General features: G+C 42.5%; 1 protein-coding gene across 2 annotated transcripts in view; it reads left to right on the forward strand.

The window, feature by feature from the left end:
- fibcd1b (fibrinogen C domain containing 1b) overlaps positions 1–21,329 on the forward strand; it is a 91,418-nt gene that overhangs the window by 26,202 nt on the left and 43,887 nt on the right. For both annotated transcript variants that reach the window (XM_066661430.1, XM_066661431.1), the window contains 3 exons: positions 3,057–3,536; positions 11,527–11,686; positions 14,149–14,285. In XM_066661430.1, the coding sequence (XP_066517527.1) occupies positions 3,057–3,536; positions 11,527–11,686; positions 14,149–14,285 (777 nt within the window). The remainder of the gene's footprint in view (positions 1–3,056; positions 3,537–11,526; positions 11,687–14,148; positions 14,286–21,329) is intronic.

Below are 21,329 nucleotides of genomic sequence, written 5' to 3' on the forward strand. Positions count from 1 at the left end.
CCACTCTGTGTAATAACCCACAAGACAAACAAATAGGAATCAAACAAGCACATGGTTCAATAAGCTCCAGCTGGATATGGCAACATGACATTAGAGAAAAAAATTAAAATATGACAGAGTTAAGCTGGGCTGAATCCCTCTTTGTTCCTATCATAAGTTCAGCATCTCTGTGTTCTTCTTCTGGAAGACGAACTTATGATCGACCTCCTGCAGTTTTCCATCAGCATGAATGAAGCAGCTGCTCCATGCCGATGGACCCTCAGGGTGTAGAGGATACTGCACACTTCAAAAGACGCATGTTTACCATTCTGCAGTGAGTTACATCAAGTGGTGTAAGCTTTGCTTGGCTTTAATAATGAAGCTTAGCTAGGTCAACCATGAGTTCTAATAGCCAGTAATAGCCGGAAGCAATAGCCAGTCTACAGCAAGATTGTGCCATGGTGAGATTACAGTCCTCCATTTTAGATCTGCAATAATGACTGTATGTCAATTTGCCTCTGAAATTCTCAGCCCAATTAGGTCACAATTTGAATGTGTTTATCACCTCGCTCATCATTCAGTCACATGAGGCTCGTTTAGTGCTTCTAGGATGAGTTGGGGTAGTTTTACTGACCCAAAACTAGTCATCCAACATCAATACCTGGCCTCACTAAGGCTTGTGGCTTAATGCCACCATATCCACACAGCAGTGGTCTAACTTCTAATGCTTTTAACATCTACTGCCGCAGAGCAACTACAGGGTTTACAATACGGGATCTGACTCCACCATTTGTGATATACGATCAACACCATAAAAAATCTACTTAGAGAGAGAGAGGCGGGTGAGAGAGAGAGAGAGAGAGAGAGAGAGAGAGAGAGAGAGAGAGAGAGAGAGAGAGAGATTTCTTTGTATAAACAATTCTTTCATAAGTGCTTCCCAGAAAACCCATTTGTTTCCCAACGCTGCTCATAAAGCCAATCAAATTGCCAACCATTAACCATCCATTAGCATGGGCCAGTAGGCCAGATCAACTAATTTGCATATTAATTGGCAGCCTCCAAAATGGAGCATATGTACAGGTATTAATTAAGTAGAGCACACGCTCGTGGTTAATACACAACAATAACACTCAACAATCTGTTGGAAAACATTCAGAACCGGGATACACACATACAGAGGGAAGCTTGTTTTCATGGTTTCAGGGGACATTACATAGATTTCCATTCATTTTGTGGAGACTTACCCTAAACTTACCTATAAAATACTAGGCTAAACCTAACCTTTACACTAACCCTAACCCTAAACCTACTACTACATTAATCTTAACACATGTCTTCACCTTAAATGTAATGATTACATTATGGGGACATGATTTAGTTACATGTTTATTTGACTATTTTATTTATTTATTAATTTAGTGTTTTCATGAATTATAATGAAAGAAAAAATTGTGTTACTCACAATGTGATATCTGAACCACACACACATGCGCACACATATTTATTGCATTTTCCTCTTGTTCACTGAAGTGATTAATGGTGTGTAGCAGGCAATGAAGTGATTGAATCCGTTCCAGAACACAAATGTTATTATTAGCTAAATATATTATAATTACAGTTTCTAATCATTAATATCGTACCACATAAGCTTTCTCATTAACAACCGACATCTTGACATCGTCTATGCATTTCCACATATGCTGTAGCTCTGAGGTGAGTGTAGAAAGCTGTGGCCACACATACACCATATGACCACCTTCTGGACAAATGCTAATTCATTTCTTCTGAAATGAAGAGTATTAAGAGTTAGTTTCCTTTTCCTTGTCTGGTAATTGCTGTGAGGATTTGAAGGCACAACTGGTGTGTAGTTAAATCATGAGCCAGTCTTGTATTGAATTTTGTTCCTTTGCTCCAGAGAAGGCAGCTGCACTTGTTCACATTGCAATGCTGAGGGACATTATACCATTCTCGCCCACTTTTGACTTTGGGCACTGGGAAATTGGGCTTTGAATTCCAGACAATCACATCCCATTAAACCAATAAGAATTCATTGGAAATCGAAATACCACCTTAAGAGGTCTTTAAGCATTGTTAGGTTTTAGAATATAACCCCTTTGCTTAGCCTGAGACTCTAAGAACTATAATGAGCTCTCAAACTTTGGCAATCAGATGTTATTCTATGTGCCATACGTGGCCACATCTGCCAGGGAACATCTGGGGGAGAGAGAGGGAGAGAGCGAAAGAATGATGTATCCATGGTTAGTGCACCTGCATTCTTCTCCACTCTCTCTCTCTCTCTCTCTCTCTCTCTCTCTCGTGCATGCGCTCTTCCCTCGTCAGGCTACTCTAGGCTTAATTGCTTCCAGGGGCTTTTAAAAATCACTTGCAGTGCTGTCGGAATCATTAGGCCGGTGATTATGACAGGATTAATACCAGACTCCAACCCCCACCCCCACAATCCTTCTCTATCTTGGCCTCCTGCTTTCTCTCAGCCTGTCTGTTATCATCTCCATATCACTTTCAGTTTCTCGTTTTTATCTCTTTCATCCTTATCTGTGTGATAAGGTCACTTGAATATCCATTTATTTTTGTTACTTTTACTTTTGTTTTGCACTGCACACTCATCGTTTCATCCCCTATCACATGAGGGTGTGTGAATGTAGGATTCACATAGTGCAAGGCAGTCTTAGCTTAGGGGTTGCAATACATTTGGGGTCTTGACTTGGTCGCAGTGGGGTTGAGAGTGTGGTTCTGAAATATAAATAAATAAATGAATAAATAAAAATGGGGGTAGAAAATGGCTGCTGTACATGGCTGAAGTTTAACTTGTTTGTAAAAGTTGTAAGCTTTACTTCCCTGTTTGATTTAACACAGAAACAAATTGAGCTGTGGAGAACTTTAGGTTTGTGTTTACTTTCATGCAGTTAGTGATCTCCTGTCTCGGTTTCATCTGTCTGGACCTGTGGTAGGGCAATCAGACCAACGCTCCCCATAACATTACCTTAAACCTTACCTACTCTTATCCCTACCCCTGCCCTCACTCTAACTTACATCACTGTCTTTCTTTATCCCTACAGAGAATGAGCTGCAGTTACCTTCTCTGCACCATCCTCCTGTTTGTGGCTGTCCTTCTTGCTGTCACAGTAACCGGCACCATCCTCTTCATGAACCACTACCAGGCCCCTCCCATGTCGGATGGACCGCCCCACATCACGACCAATCAGGATGAGGCCAACGCCCTGGTGACCGTCGAGAGGGGTGACGGCTCCCGGATCAACATCTTCATTGACCCCAACTGCCCGGACTACAACAGCAACTTCCTGAGACTGGAGGGCGTCCAGACCTCTCTGCTGCACTCCCTCACTGACCACGACTCGGACCTCAAATCGGTCAAAGGTCAGGACCGCGCTTTGCTGGTCAACTTGGCGGAGGAAGTGGCCAAACTTTCAGCCCATGCTGGTCAGTTGAAGATGGACTATGAGTCTCTAAGGAGAGGCCAGAGCAACCTTGGACAGGACCTCAGCTCCCTCCAAAGTGAACAAGGACGGCTTATACAGGTACATATACGAACACACATATGCAATTATGCTGACAGAGTGGGGGTGTGTAAGTGTGTGTTGAGCTGATATAAGTGGAGCAGACACAGCAGTGCTGCTAGAGTTTTTAAACACTATGTCCACACACACACAGAGCACTCCGAAATGCACCATCACGACCCTGTCAACAGTTCACTTGTCCTTTATGACATACCACTTTAGGGCAAGTACTAAACACCGTATACAGGGAATTACTCTAAGAATATCATATAGGGGATTTCATACAAATGCTGACCCCTTCACTCCCTTCAGTATGAATGAGCTTGGATCACCTATGGGCCTATCACCTCCTAACTTGGTTGTCCCTCCATGAACCACCTTTGGTAGGTTCTAACCACAAGGAGCACCCTAAAAGACCAGTCAGACTCTTGCCCTCACCCATTTCTTCCAACATCAACTGATATGCCCATTTCTTCCAACATCAACTGATATGCCCCCTACCTTTTGCCCCTGTAACAGTACAGTCAATATCATTCACTTCATATATCAATGGTTTTAATCTTGTGGCAAAAAAATGCTTAATTTTTACAAAGAGGTACTGCCAGAATGGTTTATTGTAGACGTAGTATACCCTATTTGTCACAAGTTCTGCTGTGTCTTGATGAAGTGTCCAATATATGCTTTGTTCAAAATACCACAAGGATCCCCTTGCTAAACAGCCCTGTTCAGAATGACCAGTTTCAGTGACTGTCCCTTTAACCTTCCTCCTGTGTTAGCTTTCTGTTACCATCTCTTATGTTAATGGGTCGGTTTTGACCCGTGTTTTAAATCAGCCATAAGACCCCCTAGAAAACAATTAATTATCAACCAATTTATTTCTTACCTCTTGTTTACCTTGTTATTCTTCCTTATCCATGAAAGGATTGGTTTTAATTCTTCATTGTTGCTGTAAACTGGAGATGTACACTCTACAAAACATAAACTCTAAACTGACTGGGCCTTACATGTCTGTCTTTCCTTGTTTTGTGAAACAGACAAAGATAGAAGCCCCTAACTGAAGCTCAAGAGGTTGTAGAAGGAGACAGCTGTAGGCTGTTGGTGTATAGTGTGTTTATGATTCCAGATTTGGCACTTGTTCTTGTTTTCTGATTTAAAATTATACCTGGGTCGAAATTGACCCTAAAAACTTTAAAAAAAAACATAATTTTAACAAGAGCCTTTTATAATTTAGTATAAAATATATATATGTCTTGATAAAATAAACAAATTTATGGAGTACTTGTATGCATTTAAAACCTAAAAGCAGGTCGGTAAAGACCCTAACACAAGAGGAAGGTTAAATGAGAATGAGCCACAGCTCAGTTCAGTGCGAGCATCCTAGGAGTGAAGAGGTTTTAGCCATTTTCGCTCAGTTCTCTTTCTTCTCCATTTTCATTTTCTCCATAAATATTCATTCGCTGAGCTTCTCTCTACTTTTTATCCTCAAGTTTGGGCTCTCTCATAAACATTAGTCCAGCACTGTGATTGGAGACACACAGGTAGGACAACTCTGAAGTGCCTGCCATCTATGTAAAATGAATCCCAAAAACCAGTACAACTCAATTCATCCGATGTCAGACATTAGCAGGCCACAGAAACCTGACTGGGCTGTTTTATTTCACAGTGTGTGGGCTGTTTGGAGCCCCAGGTCTTCAAATTAATGACACTCTTTTTTATATTATGTCCCCTTTAAGTAATTTGTTTCTTATTATCTTTTGTGCAAATGCCTTGGTCATGGTCCATTTAAACATCCGCTTCCTTCTCATAGGTACCACGGCCTATTCGCTGTGCCTCAACACGCTGCTATCAGCAACTTAAACACTGCGTTTCAAATGAAACTGTGAAGTTAACATTTTAGTAATGCAATTAAGATATCCTAATAGCACAGACTGAAATCGCTTAACCCCGTTTAATTATAGTCTCATGCTTAGTTGAGATGAAAGAACCTTTCTGTTATTCTTCTCAGCCTGAGAGTGTGAGGATGTGAATTAGGGACTTTACCCCACTATCAACCCCTCCACTCTTCTACAACATAGAGTGTAAAGGGGAAATGTTATGCTGAAATCACTTGTTGAGTACATGTGAACATTAATTTGGGGATATGGAACCTACCAACCTACAAACTGTGAAACAAGACCACCCTGTCACATTTGTGGTATGTCTAAGACAGTAAACGTGATAAAACTACAGTACAGAAGTATGGAGACTTTAGAACTGTCCCGCCCCCTCATCTGAGTCTCTTGAATCACAGTGTAGGACCTGGTTTTATACCTTGTGGTATTTTGATAGAAAAAAGGGAAATGTTTACTTTAGAGTCAGGGTTATGGTAAGTGTGTTAGGGTTAGGGTTATGGTCACCTAACCCCTCAATACTCAATCAGAATGAGAGGAGTCCATTTCTTGAAGAGCACAGCTGGCTCCCAGATGTTGCTAGAGCAATCCAAACAGCTCTCGGCAGTCTTTTGGCTAAGTGATTTCTATGGTATCTCAGATGGTTGCTATGATGTTGTTAAGTGAGTGCTGTGGGGATCTTTGTGGTGATCTTTGCACTGTAAAACCTAACTGCACTTCTTAATGAAACAATAAAGTTAACGTGACTTAAATGATACAGAAATGTGGGATCACTCAAGCCTACTGAGCCAACACAGCATAAAAATGGATAATAAAAACATACACACTCAGTTAATGTGTGTAAGATCAACTTTTTGGAGTGTGTTGAGTAAAGGTGAATTTATTCAGTTAAAACCACAAAATATTCCTAAGCAACTGCCTTAATTGGTTTTCAGCCAACAACATGCTTCACTTACAGCAGAAAAAGTAGGAACTTGCTCCTAGGACTTTCATGACCAAAAGCAGACAAGTATAACCTTACAGCTTTAGAGGAAGGTCACCTTGGGGGAACAACCACAGGATCATGGTGAATGATGGGGAAAGCCACGCCCATATGCAAATAAATGGTGCCAGTAGCCAATAAGAAAGATGTGAGTTTTACTCATCAAATTCAAACTACCCTTACTTTGCCTAAACGGCTCCTTTTCATTTTAACTTTGAGCGCAGTGCATGATGGGTTGGGTTCAGAAGTTAATCAGGAGAGAGCGTACCGTATGTGTCACACGTAAACAGAAGCTCAACAGGAGATTTTAAGGTGGACTGAGTGATGATAAGAAAACGTGTTGTAGCACTTGAATTAAACTCCACCAACAGAAACATAAACACAAGTAGATGAACCAACACAACAGCTACAGTTTTTAAGATGGAAACTTAGCTTTTTTATTCTCCAGCTTCGTTTCATTTTAAATGGGGCAGCAGTTTACATCCAGACTCCTTTATTATTTAAAGTGGAACAAAAATGTAGAATAGGCTGGTGTTAGTGTAATAGCGGGAGCATTTAAGGTGGAACTTGAAGTGTATTAGTGTACTTGTGTGAGTTTAAATGTGTATAACTGTGTGCTGGATAATCAGCATCAGCACGTGTCCACGTTACCCTTTTCTGCTTCAAAGTTTGGTACTCGCCCATATTTCATCACAGACACGCCCCCTTGCGGAGAAAAACCCCCTCAAAAAACTCAGTTCACTCAGTCGTTATGACTTAATGGCAATTGCTATGCTGTTGCAGGTGGTTGCTAAGGTGTGTCCTGATGTTTGCTACACTAAATTAGCTATTGCTATGGCACTTGTCCTAGTATTTCTGGTGTTTGCTAAAGATACTGCTGTGCAATTTCAGGTGGTTGCTAAGGCATTGCTTAGTGGGTGCTACTGTGTTGATAAGGGGTTCCTTTGTACTTCCAATGGCCCAGGTGGTCTGCTATGGGCAGTTGCTATGTTCCCTGGTGATTGCTATGGTGTTGCCACTTACTCCAGACCATGTAGGTACAGGTCTCTATACTACGGCGACTGTACAAGCTGTGTCCAGTCAATTGCCTGTGTCCACTCAGCTGCTGAGGTCACCCATAACGTTTGGACACGTAGAGTACAGGTCACTAAGGCTCAGAGATGATACGTGTTTGGCTCCAGCTCAAGCGATGATCCGTATTGAAAGTGGCAGTGATATGAGGGTACACACACCTGACAGAAGCCCCCCGCTGAGTGTTTATGTGTTGCTGAATTCTAATCGCTGGATTTGCAGGTGCTGCCTGCTGCCTGATGTTAAGTGAATTACCACCGACTTAAAGCCTAAGTTTAATCTGAATTAGACTTAAGGTTTAGGATTAACACCCTCTCCTTCTCATGCCAGTCGCTGACAAGCTCTGACACGCTAAAGCCCATCACATACACACACACACACACACACACACACACACACACACACATGAACATGCACAAACACCTTGTGAAAGGGAGTTGTTTATCACTACAAAACACCTGTGCAGCCAAGAAGCATCTACAAAATCCCCCCCGAATAGAAAGTAATCCCTCATTTTCTGATAACTTTTTGACAAGGGTGGTGACCTGTGTGTGTGTGTGTGTGTGTGAGTGTGGGGTGGGATGGGGGGGGGGTTGTTGAAGTCCCCATTGATACTGTTTGAATGTGGGTTTTGATTTTGCAAGGTCAGGATTAGAGAGGTTTTTAGAAAGCATCATAAGTAGAGAGAGAAATAAAGGGCAAGACAAAGCAGAGAGAGAGAGAGAGAGAGAGAGAGAGAGAGAGAGAGAGAGAGATTATAAAAGAAGAGAAAGAGAGGACAATGAAAGAAAAAATAGTAAAAGGGGGACAAAGAGCAAAGAGAGAGAGAGAGAGAGAGAGAGAGAGAGAGAGAGAGAGAGAGAGAGAGTATAAAAGAAGGGATGACTGAAGAAGAAAGAAGAGAGAAAGGCAAAGGAAAGAAAGAGAGAAACAATGGAGTAAAATAAAGGAAGAGGTGTTAAAAGTGGAAACAATAATCTGTACAAGGGATACAAGGGATAGATGTAACAGACTTTAGGAGAGAAAGTATATGAGCGAGAGAGTATAATAGAGAGACCAAAAGAGAAGAGAGAGAGAGGAATACAAAGGAAGTGAGGAGAGAGAGAGAGAGAGAGAGAAATAAAAATAAAGAAAGAGAGAGAGAAATAAAAATAAAGGTAGAGAGATAGAGAGAGAGAGAAAGACAGAGAGAGAGAGAGAGAGAGAGAGATAAAAATAAAAATAAAGAAAGAGAGAGAGAGAAATAAAAATAAAGGTAGAGAGAGAGAGAGAGAGAAAGACAGAGAGAGAGAGAGAGAGAGAGAGAGAGAGAGAGAGGATGAGAGCTCCACTGTAACGAGATAATCAATGTGAGTCTCTTCACCTGTCAGTGGATTTAATCTTGTGGCTGATTGGTGTATGCCGTTTGTAATGGCTATGGCCAAGGTTGTTTTCACTTGAAATAAATGATTATTAACTTCAATCTTTTTTTATCTCCTGATAGGGTTAGGGTCGACACTCTTTTCATTGCACCATAAATAGATTACTTTAACGTCTTTGTGTTTTTGGAGATTCAGGGTTTTTACTCCAGCAGCGGGGATAAATACAGGACCCAGATTTTACAGAGGGAGATGGTAAAGAAAGAGGATGGCCTATGGCCTCGCTGGCCCACCTTGTTCCATGGGCCATGTTATTAGATGTGGGTGTGTGTATGTGTGTGTGCGAGTGTTTCCACATTCTTTACGGCTCCCTGAGCTATTGGCCGCCGAAGGCAGCAAAGAGTGATTGAGTGTGGCGCGTTACAGGGCTGATGACAGTCAGTAATGACCCTGCCTGCCTGCCGCTGTCCTGAGAGAATGATTCCACTTCATGTGTGTCTGATGTAACAGAGCAGAAGCCTGTCCATGACACTGAGGATGATGGACGACTCAGGATATCCCATACACTTATGCTCACAGTGCACACACACACACACATGCACACACAGTTCTGAGAAAACGTCATCTGTGGAGTTACTTACACGACTGAAACTATGAAAAGCACAAACTGAGATGAGGTTATTGCTCTATCCCTGCTCCATAGGTAGGGGAAACTGACTTACTTTGGCTGGTTCATGTTACATAAGGTGGAACAGACACCAAATTCATGAGATTCATGGTTATTCAAAGGGTGACTAAAAACCACATACAAACAACAGACCACCAAAATCATTCTAAATGGATGGAGCTAAATGTGTGGTCCTCCTTTAATTGTAGATACCCTCTTCAAGATCAGGGTTTACTGTGTAGGAGAACTCGTCTCAGTCTCTCTTTCTCTACCTGGCACTAAAGCAGCTCTCTGTGCTTCCCCTTGATGAGAAAGCAGGTAGTACCTTGGAGAGTGCCTCAGACCACTGGACCCTGACTCAGACTGCAGACAGCAGAGAGAAGACGAGGAGAGTGTGGTGAGCCCCGGCAGAAGCTCTCTGGTGGACAGTATGTGAGTTTGCTTCTGATGCTGGGGCTCACCACACTCCGTACCCACTGTTCCTTGACCTCTACCCAATGTCTGCTGCCAGAGCCTGGGGTCCCATGGTCTACATTGGGTTTTCTCAGACCGACTCCCCAGGTCTGGGAGTGTCTCACTCAGCTGTCGAAGTTTAGTATAAGGAATGCTGGGGCCTTCACTTCAGTGGCTGCTATTGCCAACCTGACTCCACACCCATGTGCTCCACTCTCTAGTGTGCATTTTTAAACACTCAGAGATCAAACGTTAAGGCATAATTTATTAAAAATAGAAATGACACATATTTCAAACTTCATCCCAGTTTTCAGAGCACAGGTGTAAAGGTCGTTTTAAAATCACTAAGTTTAACTCCAATTTGAGAGCAAAAGAGGCAGCTCATTCATTATACTGAGTAAGACAGACACACACACACACACACACACACACACACACACACACACACACACACACACACACATCCCCGCACACACACACACACACACACACACACACACACAAGTGGGTCATTTCTCAGGTTTGAGGATGCCATCACTGTGTGTGTGTGTGTGTGTGTGTGTGTGTGTGTGTGTGTGTGTGTAGGCTAAGCTCAGCTCATGCCCACAGGAGAAGAGTGTACCTAGTGTATATATGCTTTTTCACATCGCTGTCCATGGTGCTGAAAATGACATTTTTGCGGCATGACAGCAAATATTGACCATTGCTTTTACACGACCCATGGCTCACCATGGGAAATTTGTTGTAGTAGTATCGATCATTACCAGAACAACATTTTCCCAGGGTACTAATATTTCGGCTGCTGCTGACTGTCCATGGAATCGTGCAGTTTTGACAAGGGCTCTCAAGGGTCTGAATTGATCTTAGAGAAGAAAGGTTTCTCATATCGCTAAAATTGTCTCTAATCACAGATTTGCTGCAATGGTGTTGACATTATAGTTACTGTCCTTCGTGCTGATAGCCAGCCTTTCACCCATAGGGCTGACATTGGTGCTACTGTCTATGGTCCTGATGCTGTTCATTATATCAATACTGTGTCTGCATGTGACACTGTCCATGTTGCTGATATTATCCCCTAAGCCATGCTATTGTCACTGTCTGTGGTTCGAATATTTGACTGTGCATGACGGGTGCTGTAGCTGTCTGTGATGCTATTTCCCCCTAAGCCGTTCTTTTGTAGCTGTCCATGGTGCTGGTATTTTACTCTGTATCATTGCTGTCCAAGGTGCTGACATTTAATTCTGGGTTTGCAGTGTGGTGTCTGTCCATGGTGGTGATATATGTTCCAGTGTCAATCAATAATTGCAATTTTAAGTGGTGCGCTTAGCAGCTTTGCTCAAAAGGATTGGAATATCAGTTTTGACTTTATTTTATGTCACCATTTAATGGAAAGGCTTCCTAGAACACTCTTGCTTGTTCCTGGGTGTCAGATTACTTATTGATACCCCTTATGTTTTAGTTAAAACATTGGCAATGCTGTAATTATGAAAGGATTTTGTTATATAATGGTTATAGTGTACTTAATAATTTATAAAAGTCAGGTTAATTTTGTGCATGTATAATAACAGCAGCATGTTTGTTTGTTGTCCAGCTGCTCTCCGAGAGCCAGATTAACATGGTGAAGGTGGTGAACTCTGTAAGCGATGCTTTGAACTCCATGCAGAAGGAGAATGGAGGCCTGAAGGCTCGGGTGAAGGCGGATCTGCAGAGAGCTCCAGTAAGAGGAACCCGGCTCAAAGGCTGTGCCAACGGTGAGAACTCAGACAACTCCTCCTCTCTGTTTGTCCATTGTTTCACCATTCTTTCATCACTTGTTTTTCTGCCTGTGTCCACTACAGTTGCACAGGTCAACACTGTTTTATTTCTGAAAAGTGTAGCCACTCTAGACAAAGCCTTTAACACCAGACGAGGTTTGGATATAACAAAAACATCCATTCATCCAGCAATCTGTCCATTCTTCACCTCACAAATGCATTCATCCAAATATCCAACTTATATCATAAATCCATCCATTCATCCATCTATGTAACTTCTATTCATGGATTCATCCATCCATCCTTGTATCATCTATATATTCTAGCAGTCACTCTGTCCTTCCCTTCCTCCCTCCATCCATCCCTCTCATCTGTCCATCTTTATTATTCCCCCTGTCCGTCAAAGATTTGTTAAGCATGATGTCATGGTGGACGCCCCTGTTTCTGCTCACTGGCAGTGGTCAGTGAATGGTTTAATGGTTCTTTGAATATGAGCTGCATCTAAATTACCCAGTGCCAGATTTAGAAGCTTTAGATAAGATGTGTTGTACTTAATGTCAGTCACAGACTACTTCGCAAACCAGTAGGCAAAATCACCTTCCCATTTATTTTCTAAGAGTGGCTCTTGCCATCCTTCCGCTCTGAGAAGAAAACTCAGCCCTGATGAGTCTAAAAGGATATGGTGCTCTCCAGAAATCATGACAGTAAAATAGAAATATACACAGGGAAAAAAGAGCATTACACTTCATACTGCCACTGAAAGAGGGTGTGAAACTGTAAAGGGAATGAAGCCAAAAATGCAACTAACTTCTGAGGCTGAACTTGGTTGTAGAGGCATGGGGGTGGTGGTGGAGGTGTAGAGGGTTTTCCCTGTGGAGTTGTTGGGAAACTGAAAGGACATCTTCTGAACAGCAGAGAAGCTATGAGTCTATGGCTGAATCCCCAATGTGCACTTAAAACTAATTGTAGTGATGGAGTGTGTAGTATACAGTGTATCGTACAGTTACAAAGTGTCAAATAGTGTCAAATTTGAGTATATTTCAATAATACAAAGTGCATAGTTAGAACCCGTCAATTTTTGATTATGGTAATGATGGACACTATTGTCCCATAATCCAATGGGAAATGAAAAGTGAGGAGCTTCTCACATCTAGACCTTTGGGCTTTATCTTAAATAATGGCCTACTCCCAACATAGTGCACTTGACACATTTTGAAACTAATACTACCGAGATGTAAAATGTATATTAAATACAAATGGTTTTATTATCTGACCTACAGTGCCCTTTTTTAGTCAGAAACTGTTATATTATGACCTACACTGTGCACTACACAGTGTCATAGCACCCATTCATTACGTCCTCTTAGTTAGAAATGGTGTGGTAGATTAATATATTGTATACAAGCCTGCCAAACTCATACATTTAAGATTAGAACATCATACAGTACAGCATTACTGTGTCATAATAAAAAATGGTGACAGCCTATGACTGCACTGAAAGCCATAATGATCCGGAATGAATGGCTGGTACTTAAAGTGAAGTGGAGATGAAATAAGTGAAATGGATTCTGAATTTCTCTGAATACGTTAAACGTTGAGTTTTCCTCCTGTGCACTGCGGCCATTTTACAAAGCACGTTAACCGAAGCAGCTCCATGTTATGATCCCGTCAGCAGAGCTAAACGCTTCATAATCATCTCGCTATTAACTCCGCAACACTCTGCAAAGCGGAGGACGTCAAGACAATTTCATGCAAAACTGCATCTAAAGTGAGTGAGTAATTATTCCGGTTTGTACTTTTTTTCTTTCATTGCCCCATCTGAGCCGCCATTAGCCAAGTGGCCGGGGGGCCCTAAGACGCGCTGAAGCTGAAATGGAGCTCCTGAGACGATTGTTGTTTTCTAGAACTCGTTGTGTTTTTCCGTGGACACAGATGTGGTTCTGTTTTTGTGAAGAAATGTTTAATAAGATTTTGTTAGAGGCACGGTCCAGCAGACTGTACGCAGAAACATCTGGCATTAAAAAAAAATGCGACTAGAGACTGATAAGTACATCAACATCTGTAGGGATCATAGCTGGGGAGGTGGTGGGGTTCCATATCATCGTATGGAAATATATCTGTCATGCTTCTAGTCACACTACCAGATTCTCTCCGTCCAGCAATCCCCAACACAGTGACTGATGATGGGTCAGGGCTGTGGAGGGGTCAGTCCATCCTATAGAACCTCTATAACAACTTCCACTCAGCTCCACATCCTTTCAGTCTCATGATGTTGTACTGTCTTCTCACAGATGGACACATGAGTAGAGTAAATGGATAATCTGGTCTCTGATTTATGCACTGTATTATTAAGACTGTATCCTGTCTCTCTCTTTTCTCTTTCTCTCTCTCTCTCTCTCTCTCTCTCTCTCTCGCTCTCTCTCTCTCTCTCTCTCTCTCTCTCTCTCTCTCTCTCTCAGGCTCTCGTCCTCGTGACTGCAGTGATATACATGCGAGTGGTCAGCGTGAAGATGGCATCTACTCTGTTTTTCCCACTCATTACCCTGCAGGCTTTCAGGTCTACTGCGATATGAGCACGGATGGAGGGGGGTGGACGGTGAGTCACACACACACACACACAAACACACACACACACACCTCCACTATCTCTGAACAGTGACGCACAATCTATCAATCACTTTGGTTCTTTTCTGCGAACCTGGTCAGCTTTGTTGCTTGAATAAATGCACATAACCACTGAACAAACATGCACACACACACACACACACACCTCATGCAAAACACATTGTTCATAATAGTATAATGTCATTTATGTTGAAGATGGAAAGACTGGATTTGATGGATGATATAAACATGGAAACTCCTCCTTGGATCACCACCTTAACGTGGTGGAGGGGTTTGCGTGCCTGCGTGAGCCTAGGAGCTATGTTGTCGGGGGCAATAGCCCCTGGTAGGGTCTCCCAAGGCAAATTGGTCCTAGGTGATGGGCCAGACAAAGAGTGATCCATAAAGACATGGATGAATAAGATAACAACGAGGACACAGCCTCCCTTGCCCGGAGCCTCACCCTGGAGCCAGGCCTGGGGGAGGGGCTCCTTGGCGAGCGCCTGGTGGCCGGACTTTCACCTATGGGGTGCTCAGGGAGTATGGGGTACTGGGCTCTTTGTTACGAGCTATCCAGTCCCTGTACAAACAGAGCAGGAGTCTGGTTCGTATGGCTGGCAGTAAATCTGACTGGTTTCCAGTCAGAGTTGGACTCCGTCAGGGCTGCCCGTTGTCACCGGTTCTGTTCATAATTTTTATGGACAGAATTTCTCGGCGTAGCCAAGTGGCGGAGGGTGTCCGGTTTGGTGGTCTCAGGATTCCATGTCTGCTTTTTGCAGATGATGTGGTCTTGTTGGCTTCATCGAGCCGGGACCTCCAGCTCTTGCTGGACCAGTTTGCAGCCGAGTGTGAAGCGGTAGGGATGAGGATCAGCACCTCCAAGTCCGAGTCCATGGTACTCAGCCGGAAAAGGGTGGAGTGCTCTCTCCAGGTTGGAAGTGAGATCCTGCCTCAAGTGGAGGAGTTTAAATACCTCGGGGTCTTGTTCACGAGTGAGGGAAAGATGGAGCGTGAGATTGACAGGCGGATCGGTGCAGCGTCAGCAGTAATGCGGGCTCTGTACCGGTCCGTTGTGGTGAAGAGAGAGCTGAGCAGAAAAGCAAAGCTCTCGATTTACCGTTCAATCTACGTCCCAACCCTCACCTATGGTCACGAGCTTTGGGTAGTGACCGAAAGAACGAGATCGCGGGTACAAGCGGCTGAAATGAGTTTTCTCCGCAGGATGTCTGGACTCTCCCTTAGAGACAGGGTTAGGAGCTCGGACATCCGGGAGAGACTCGGAGTGGAGCCGCTGCTCCTCCACGTTGAAAGGAGCCAGCTGAGATGGTTCGGGCATCTGGTTCGGATGCCTCCTGGACGCCTTCCTGGAAAGGTGTTCCGGGCATGTCCAACGGGGAGGAGGCCCCGGGGCAGACCAAGAACACGCTGGAGAGACTATATGTCTCGACTGGCCTGGGAACGCCTCGGTATACCCCCTTAGGAGCTAGAGTCGGTGGCTGGGGAGAGGGAGGTCTGGGTTTCTTTGCTCCGACTGCTTCCCCCGCGACCCGGACCCGGATAAGCGGTGGATAATGAATGGATGGATGGATAAACATGGATGGATGTAAAAATGAACTGATGAATAGAAATATGTTTTTTGAACCTTCTTATAATGAGAGATGTCTATTAGTATAAGGGGCACATACAGCGGGCACATCCGTAGTTCCTGTCTCAGATAAAAGCTTGTGTTTGGGACATGAGCTGGGGGCTGTGGTGAGTGTGTGGACTCTGTTATGCTGGTTCCAGGTGATGTTCTCAGTGATGGGGTGTGATGAGGTAACACTCAGGACAGTGATAGATTCTTATCTAGGTTACACTGTTGTAGCATGTGTGTGTGCGCTGGGGGGCGGGGGGGGGGTGGAATTGGGGAGGGTCTTGGAAAAATTAGTAGTCTACAGGTGAGCAAGCAAAGGGTGTATTTGTGTGTGTGTGTGTGTGTGTGTGTGTGTGTGTGTGCGTGCGCGTGCGTGCGTGTGTGTGTGTGTGTGTGTGTGTGTGTGTGTTTAGAATATGATGTTGTTGGGATGCACTCTCACATTACGGGGACTGTTCCTCCCTACAATGTAAATCATCACGTTTTTACGTGGAGTATGTTTAGGATAAGGTTGCAGGTAAGGATTAGGACTAAGATCTGAGGGTGTGTGAGGTTTTAGGATAATGGTCAGTGTAAAGTTTTGGGTTAGTTGAACAGTTATGGCTATATATTGTCCCCTGAAATCACGTATACAAGTGTGTGTGTTAGAGAGAGAGTGAGAAAGAAAGGCTTTAGGCAACAGATGATGCATTAAAGCAGTCGCACTCTTAGCTGCTCATAACAGTCCCATCTCTGTTTCTCTTGGGACTTTCACACAGACTTACACACACACACACACACACACACACACACACACACACACACACACACACAGTGAGGAAGCGAGGCACCCGTGATTAGCGTGCTAATAAGAAAACTGTCTATAACTGTAAAGTACTAATGATAGTGATGGTGTGTGTGTGTGTGTGTGTGTGTGTGTGTGTGTGTGTGTGTGCTTATTAAACTGATAGTTAGCTTTGAAGTTAATGTAACGTTTCTTTACTTGTGTAATACAGAAATCTATGGATGTCATTATAAATACATGTAGATCAGACTTTGTAAGTATGTATTTGTGTGTGTGTGTGTGTGTGTGTGTGTGTTTATGGATCTCCTGGGGGGCCACAACTAACAAAGTAAGTAGTTATGGCCATGAACAGGAAAGGTAAATAAAAACTACAACACAAAAGCACAGCATGAACAGAGAGGGAAAACTGTAGCGGTTGCGTAATCAGACTCAGTGTCTAAGAAAGACGTGTATTGTTAATTTAATATCAACATTAATCATCTTCAGTTCTGCTGAAGGACAGGTCTGCTGCTCTGATTATGTTCACAGTTAGTAGCATTGGCTCTGCGTTATTGGAACTGAGGCTCTTCTCTTGATTGGGGGCTGAATGGAATATGGGAACCATAACAAATTAAAATTATCTTAATTTTTTACTTTACAGAACATCCACTGCAGTGATCTGATCAGTTACAGCAGGAGATCTGCTGCAGCACGGATGATAAGAGCTTGTAAACTGAATGATCTGATCTATTGAAATGAGTGATGTGATCAATTGCAGTGTGGGATCTGATCTGTTAGAGTGAATGGTCTGATCTAGAGTGAGTGATATTATAGATTACAGTGTGTGATCTGATCTAGAGCTCATCATTTACAGTGTGATCTGATCTAGTATGTCAGAGCGCAACCCATGTTTTCATGGGTGAGACTGTACATATGTGAAAACTGCAGGTACAGATGATGTATAGCTTTTTGCAGGTAGCTTCACCCCTCTATTTCTATCCAGTAAAAATGGGTCAAAACCAAACCTTCGCTATTTCAGGGCACTTTCCAACACAAGAGTCCTGAGGGCAGTGACCATTCCAACTCACTGAACTCAAACACTCAGGAATCTTCTCTCTTATTTCATCAGATCAGACTGACCACAGTGAAGATACAATCTAACTGGGGACAGCTAAGATTTAAAAATATATAGTGACTGTAAAATTATATATTTCATTTTAAATGCTGATTCACTGTTTGATGAAAGGTAGTTTAGATGATGCATTAAATGATAACCGCCATAGCAACAACATGGAACAGAATAGCAGTTAATTGAAATATTACAACAATCACCATAGCAACCAACTTGAACATACTGGCGACCATTTTTAACACTTTAGCAACTCACTTAAATATATTGGAAACCAAACTACTTATAATTGCTATAGCAAACACCAGTTTAGCAAGACCATAGCAACCAACTGGGGCATCTATTTAACCACCTGAATATATAGTTACCATATTGTGTAATACATGTAAATAATGATGACAAATGTTTTTGTCACTTCTAAGCATTGAATATTAAGTATCTAAAGACAAAGACTAAAAATATGTGCACGATGTCCACGGTTTGTCAGCGGTCTCCAGAGCTGCCATTTTTAACAGTGCTGCAGTTTGCGATCAGATATTTACAGAAAGAATCTGAGTTTGGGATTTCTCAAGGGACCCCTCCATGTCTACCACACTTTTTTTTTTCTTGAACTCCTCTCAGCTCCTCTCATTCTCCCAGTCTGCTTTTTGCTTCTATTTTTTTAAGGACAAGTTTGCAGCAGGGAGCAGAACTTTGAGAGAACTGTCTGTCAAACGGCATGAGCCACCGAAAAACAGACTGACACCTTCCCTCCGTGTTAATGCTGCAGTATTTTACTAGCACCACTACACACAAACACACACACACACACACACACACAGAGAGAGAGAGAGAGAGAGAGAGAGAGAGAGAGAGAGAGAGAGTCATGTTTTTAGAAGGCTTTCTCCAGCCAGAGACAGCAGAAGAGAAGTGTGTGTGTCAAGTGCCAGATTATAATATTTCATATTATTCTAATTCTAGCCATGAGCAGGATTCCATCTGCCATTGTATTCAATACAGACTCAATACACTTAAGGTCAGTGTGCTGTTTGGGAATATAGCTATGGCCTGAGATGTCAAAGCCCACCCTTCATTAATTTAGTGTTCAGTGAAAATTCATTAATTCACTCATGAAATCATTAAATACTGTTAAGTAGTGGTTTTTCCACTCAGTATCATACCAAAGTGTGAAATACACATGTAATCACACCAGCTTTATATCAGTGATATGGGTTTATGCCGGAAGTTTCTCTCTCTTTCTCTCTCTCTCTCTCTCTTTCTCTCTCTTTCTCTCTCTCTCTCTCTCTCTATTTCTCTCTCTTTCTCTCTCTCTCACACACACACACACACACACACACACACAGTGAGAACAGTAGGGCTATAGCTGTGGTGTTCAGTATTCTAAGCTAATGTATTTGAGTATTATTATTTTATTTGCTAAAAGGCAGAGACCAAAAACGAACGCTCTATGAATCATTTAAGGGAGCGGATCTATTAGAGTGCTACGTGATCCTGCATTATCGGACTGTGGCTTTTATCAGAAGTACTCGCCATCTCTGTCTGAAATATTGAAAAAGGCCTCTGTGCTGAAATGTAAAAGTTTCAGATTGGAGTGCCGTTTGTTGACAGAGCGTCTTGTTATTTTTCTTTTTTCTTTTTTTTTCTCTTAAATCCGAGTGCATTCTGAATGGCTTCTTTTCTCCAAATGCTTTTCTATGTCTCTTCCTTCTCAATCATCTATATTTTAAAACTGCCTTATATTTTGTGATTTGTACATCCAGAGTGAGGTTTATTTCAGATCTCTGCTCTATGAATCATAAATGACCTTGGGAATGTTCTGAATCTGTGTAATGTGCCGAACGTCATGTGCACTGTTAATGGCGATCCTCTGGAAATGCTCTTTAATGGACTCCTCATGCCTTTACATGTCCAAAAACAGGTTAATTCAAATTATTGTTTATAAATCATTTATTACACATATATAAACAAATTATTATCATGTTGTAACAGGGTGAGTGCATTATGTTGCTATTTAGTTTCTTCTGAAATCAGAAGAAAGTTGCCATTGTGTTCCTTGTTGCTACAGTATCAACCTTTATTCTTTTGGGAAGGCTTTACATTAGATGGCTGTGAGGATTTGCTGGCATTCAGCCACAAGAACTTTATGAAATAATTGTTCATAAATGCTACAGCATTGGCATTCAGCAAGGATAACTTAAACTCACGTGTAGCTGCTCCAGAACATCCACAGCTACAGTCGTGGGTTTGTAGGTTCAGTCATGTCTAAGGTTCCTGAGTGCGAAGAGTTTGGTGGGTTCTTCCTATGTCTGCATGGGTGTCCTCCAGGTGCTCGAGACATTACCTGGAGATGGCCACGTGAACCCAGCCTTAGGCTCATGTGCAGTCATTTCAGAGAACACCATAATGGAAATGATTCGCATACCACATTAACACAATGTCCGTGTTAATATTAATTAGATCATTCTCATTGTACTTCTGAAGGGCATTGAACAAAAATATATAATTAAAATAATAATAAGATTTATATTGGGCCTTTCTAATACCAAAGGTCGTTTTACACAAAGAGAAGAGGATTTAAAAAAAAAGGGTGGAAGACACTTATACCTGTAGAGTGCAGACGTACTGAGAGAACAGGTTGGTCTTTATCTGGGGTTTAAATAAGATAAATTTAGAGGCATAAGCGTTGCAGATGTCTTCAATCCAGCCCTAAACTGGGTAAAAATCCAATGCCCTTATCTCAATATCATTCCTGGCTCTGAATTGCTTATCAAGGCTTTAGATACATCAGAAGAGCAGTCCCTGAAAACACAATCGAGGTTCTGAACACTAATCTAGTGTCTGTGATGACAATGGCCTCAGGTTCGTAGACTTAACCCACTGATTTCACCTCAACAAACAAAATCAAACAAAGGAACAAACAAACAAAGTTGCTGATTGTGCCACTTTGTTTGACTGGCTGTTTACTCAGTGCAGTATATGACATGATTCGACTACACACATATGACAAAACAAATTGAAGGGGTATGCTGAGGAGCAGCTGCACATGAGCCTAAGGTCACCATTCCCTGTGCCAGGTGTTGGCTAAAGCTCACCTGCTCAGTCTGTTGACATAACCTATATTATGAGGACTTGACTTCCTTATGGGGACAATATCATTTCACCACAATTTAAATAATGTTTTAAGGTTAGTGTAATATAAGGTTAGGGTTAGTAGTTGTATTAAGAGGTTATGTGAGAGAGAGAGAGAGAGAGAGAGAGAGAGAGAGAGAGAGAGAGAGAGAGAGAGAGAGAGAGAGAAAGAGAGAGAGAGAGAGAGAGAGAGAGAGAGAGAGAGAGAGAGAGAGAGAGAGAGAGTTATTGTCACTGGCATTCAGCCGGAAAGAGAATGAGAGTGTGCTGGAAGGGGCAGAAACCTTAGTGAGAAGGGAGAGGTATAAATGGGTTGGGGTGGGTGGGGTGGGTGCTGAAAGCTGGAAAGCTGCAAAGTAAAGCAGTGGGACTGTTAGATTTA

The sequence above is a fragment of the Hoplias malabaricus genome, chromosome 2 (genome assembly GCF_029633855.1).
Source record: "Hoplias malabaricus isolate fHopMal1 chromosome 2, fHopMal1.hap1, whole genome shotgun sequence".
In the NCBI taxonomy this organism is placed as follows: domain Eukaryota; kingdom Metazoa; phylum Chordata; class Actinopteri; order Characiformes; family Erythrinidae; genus Hoplias; species Hoplias malabaricus.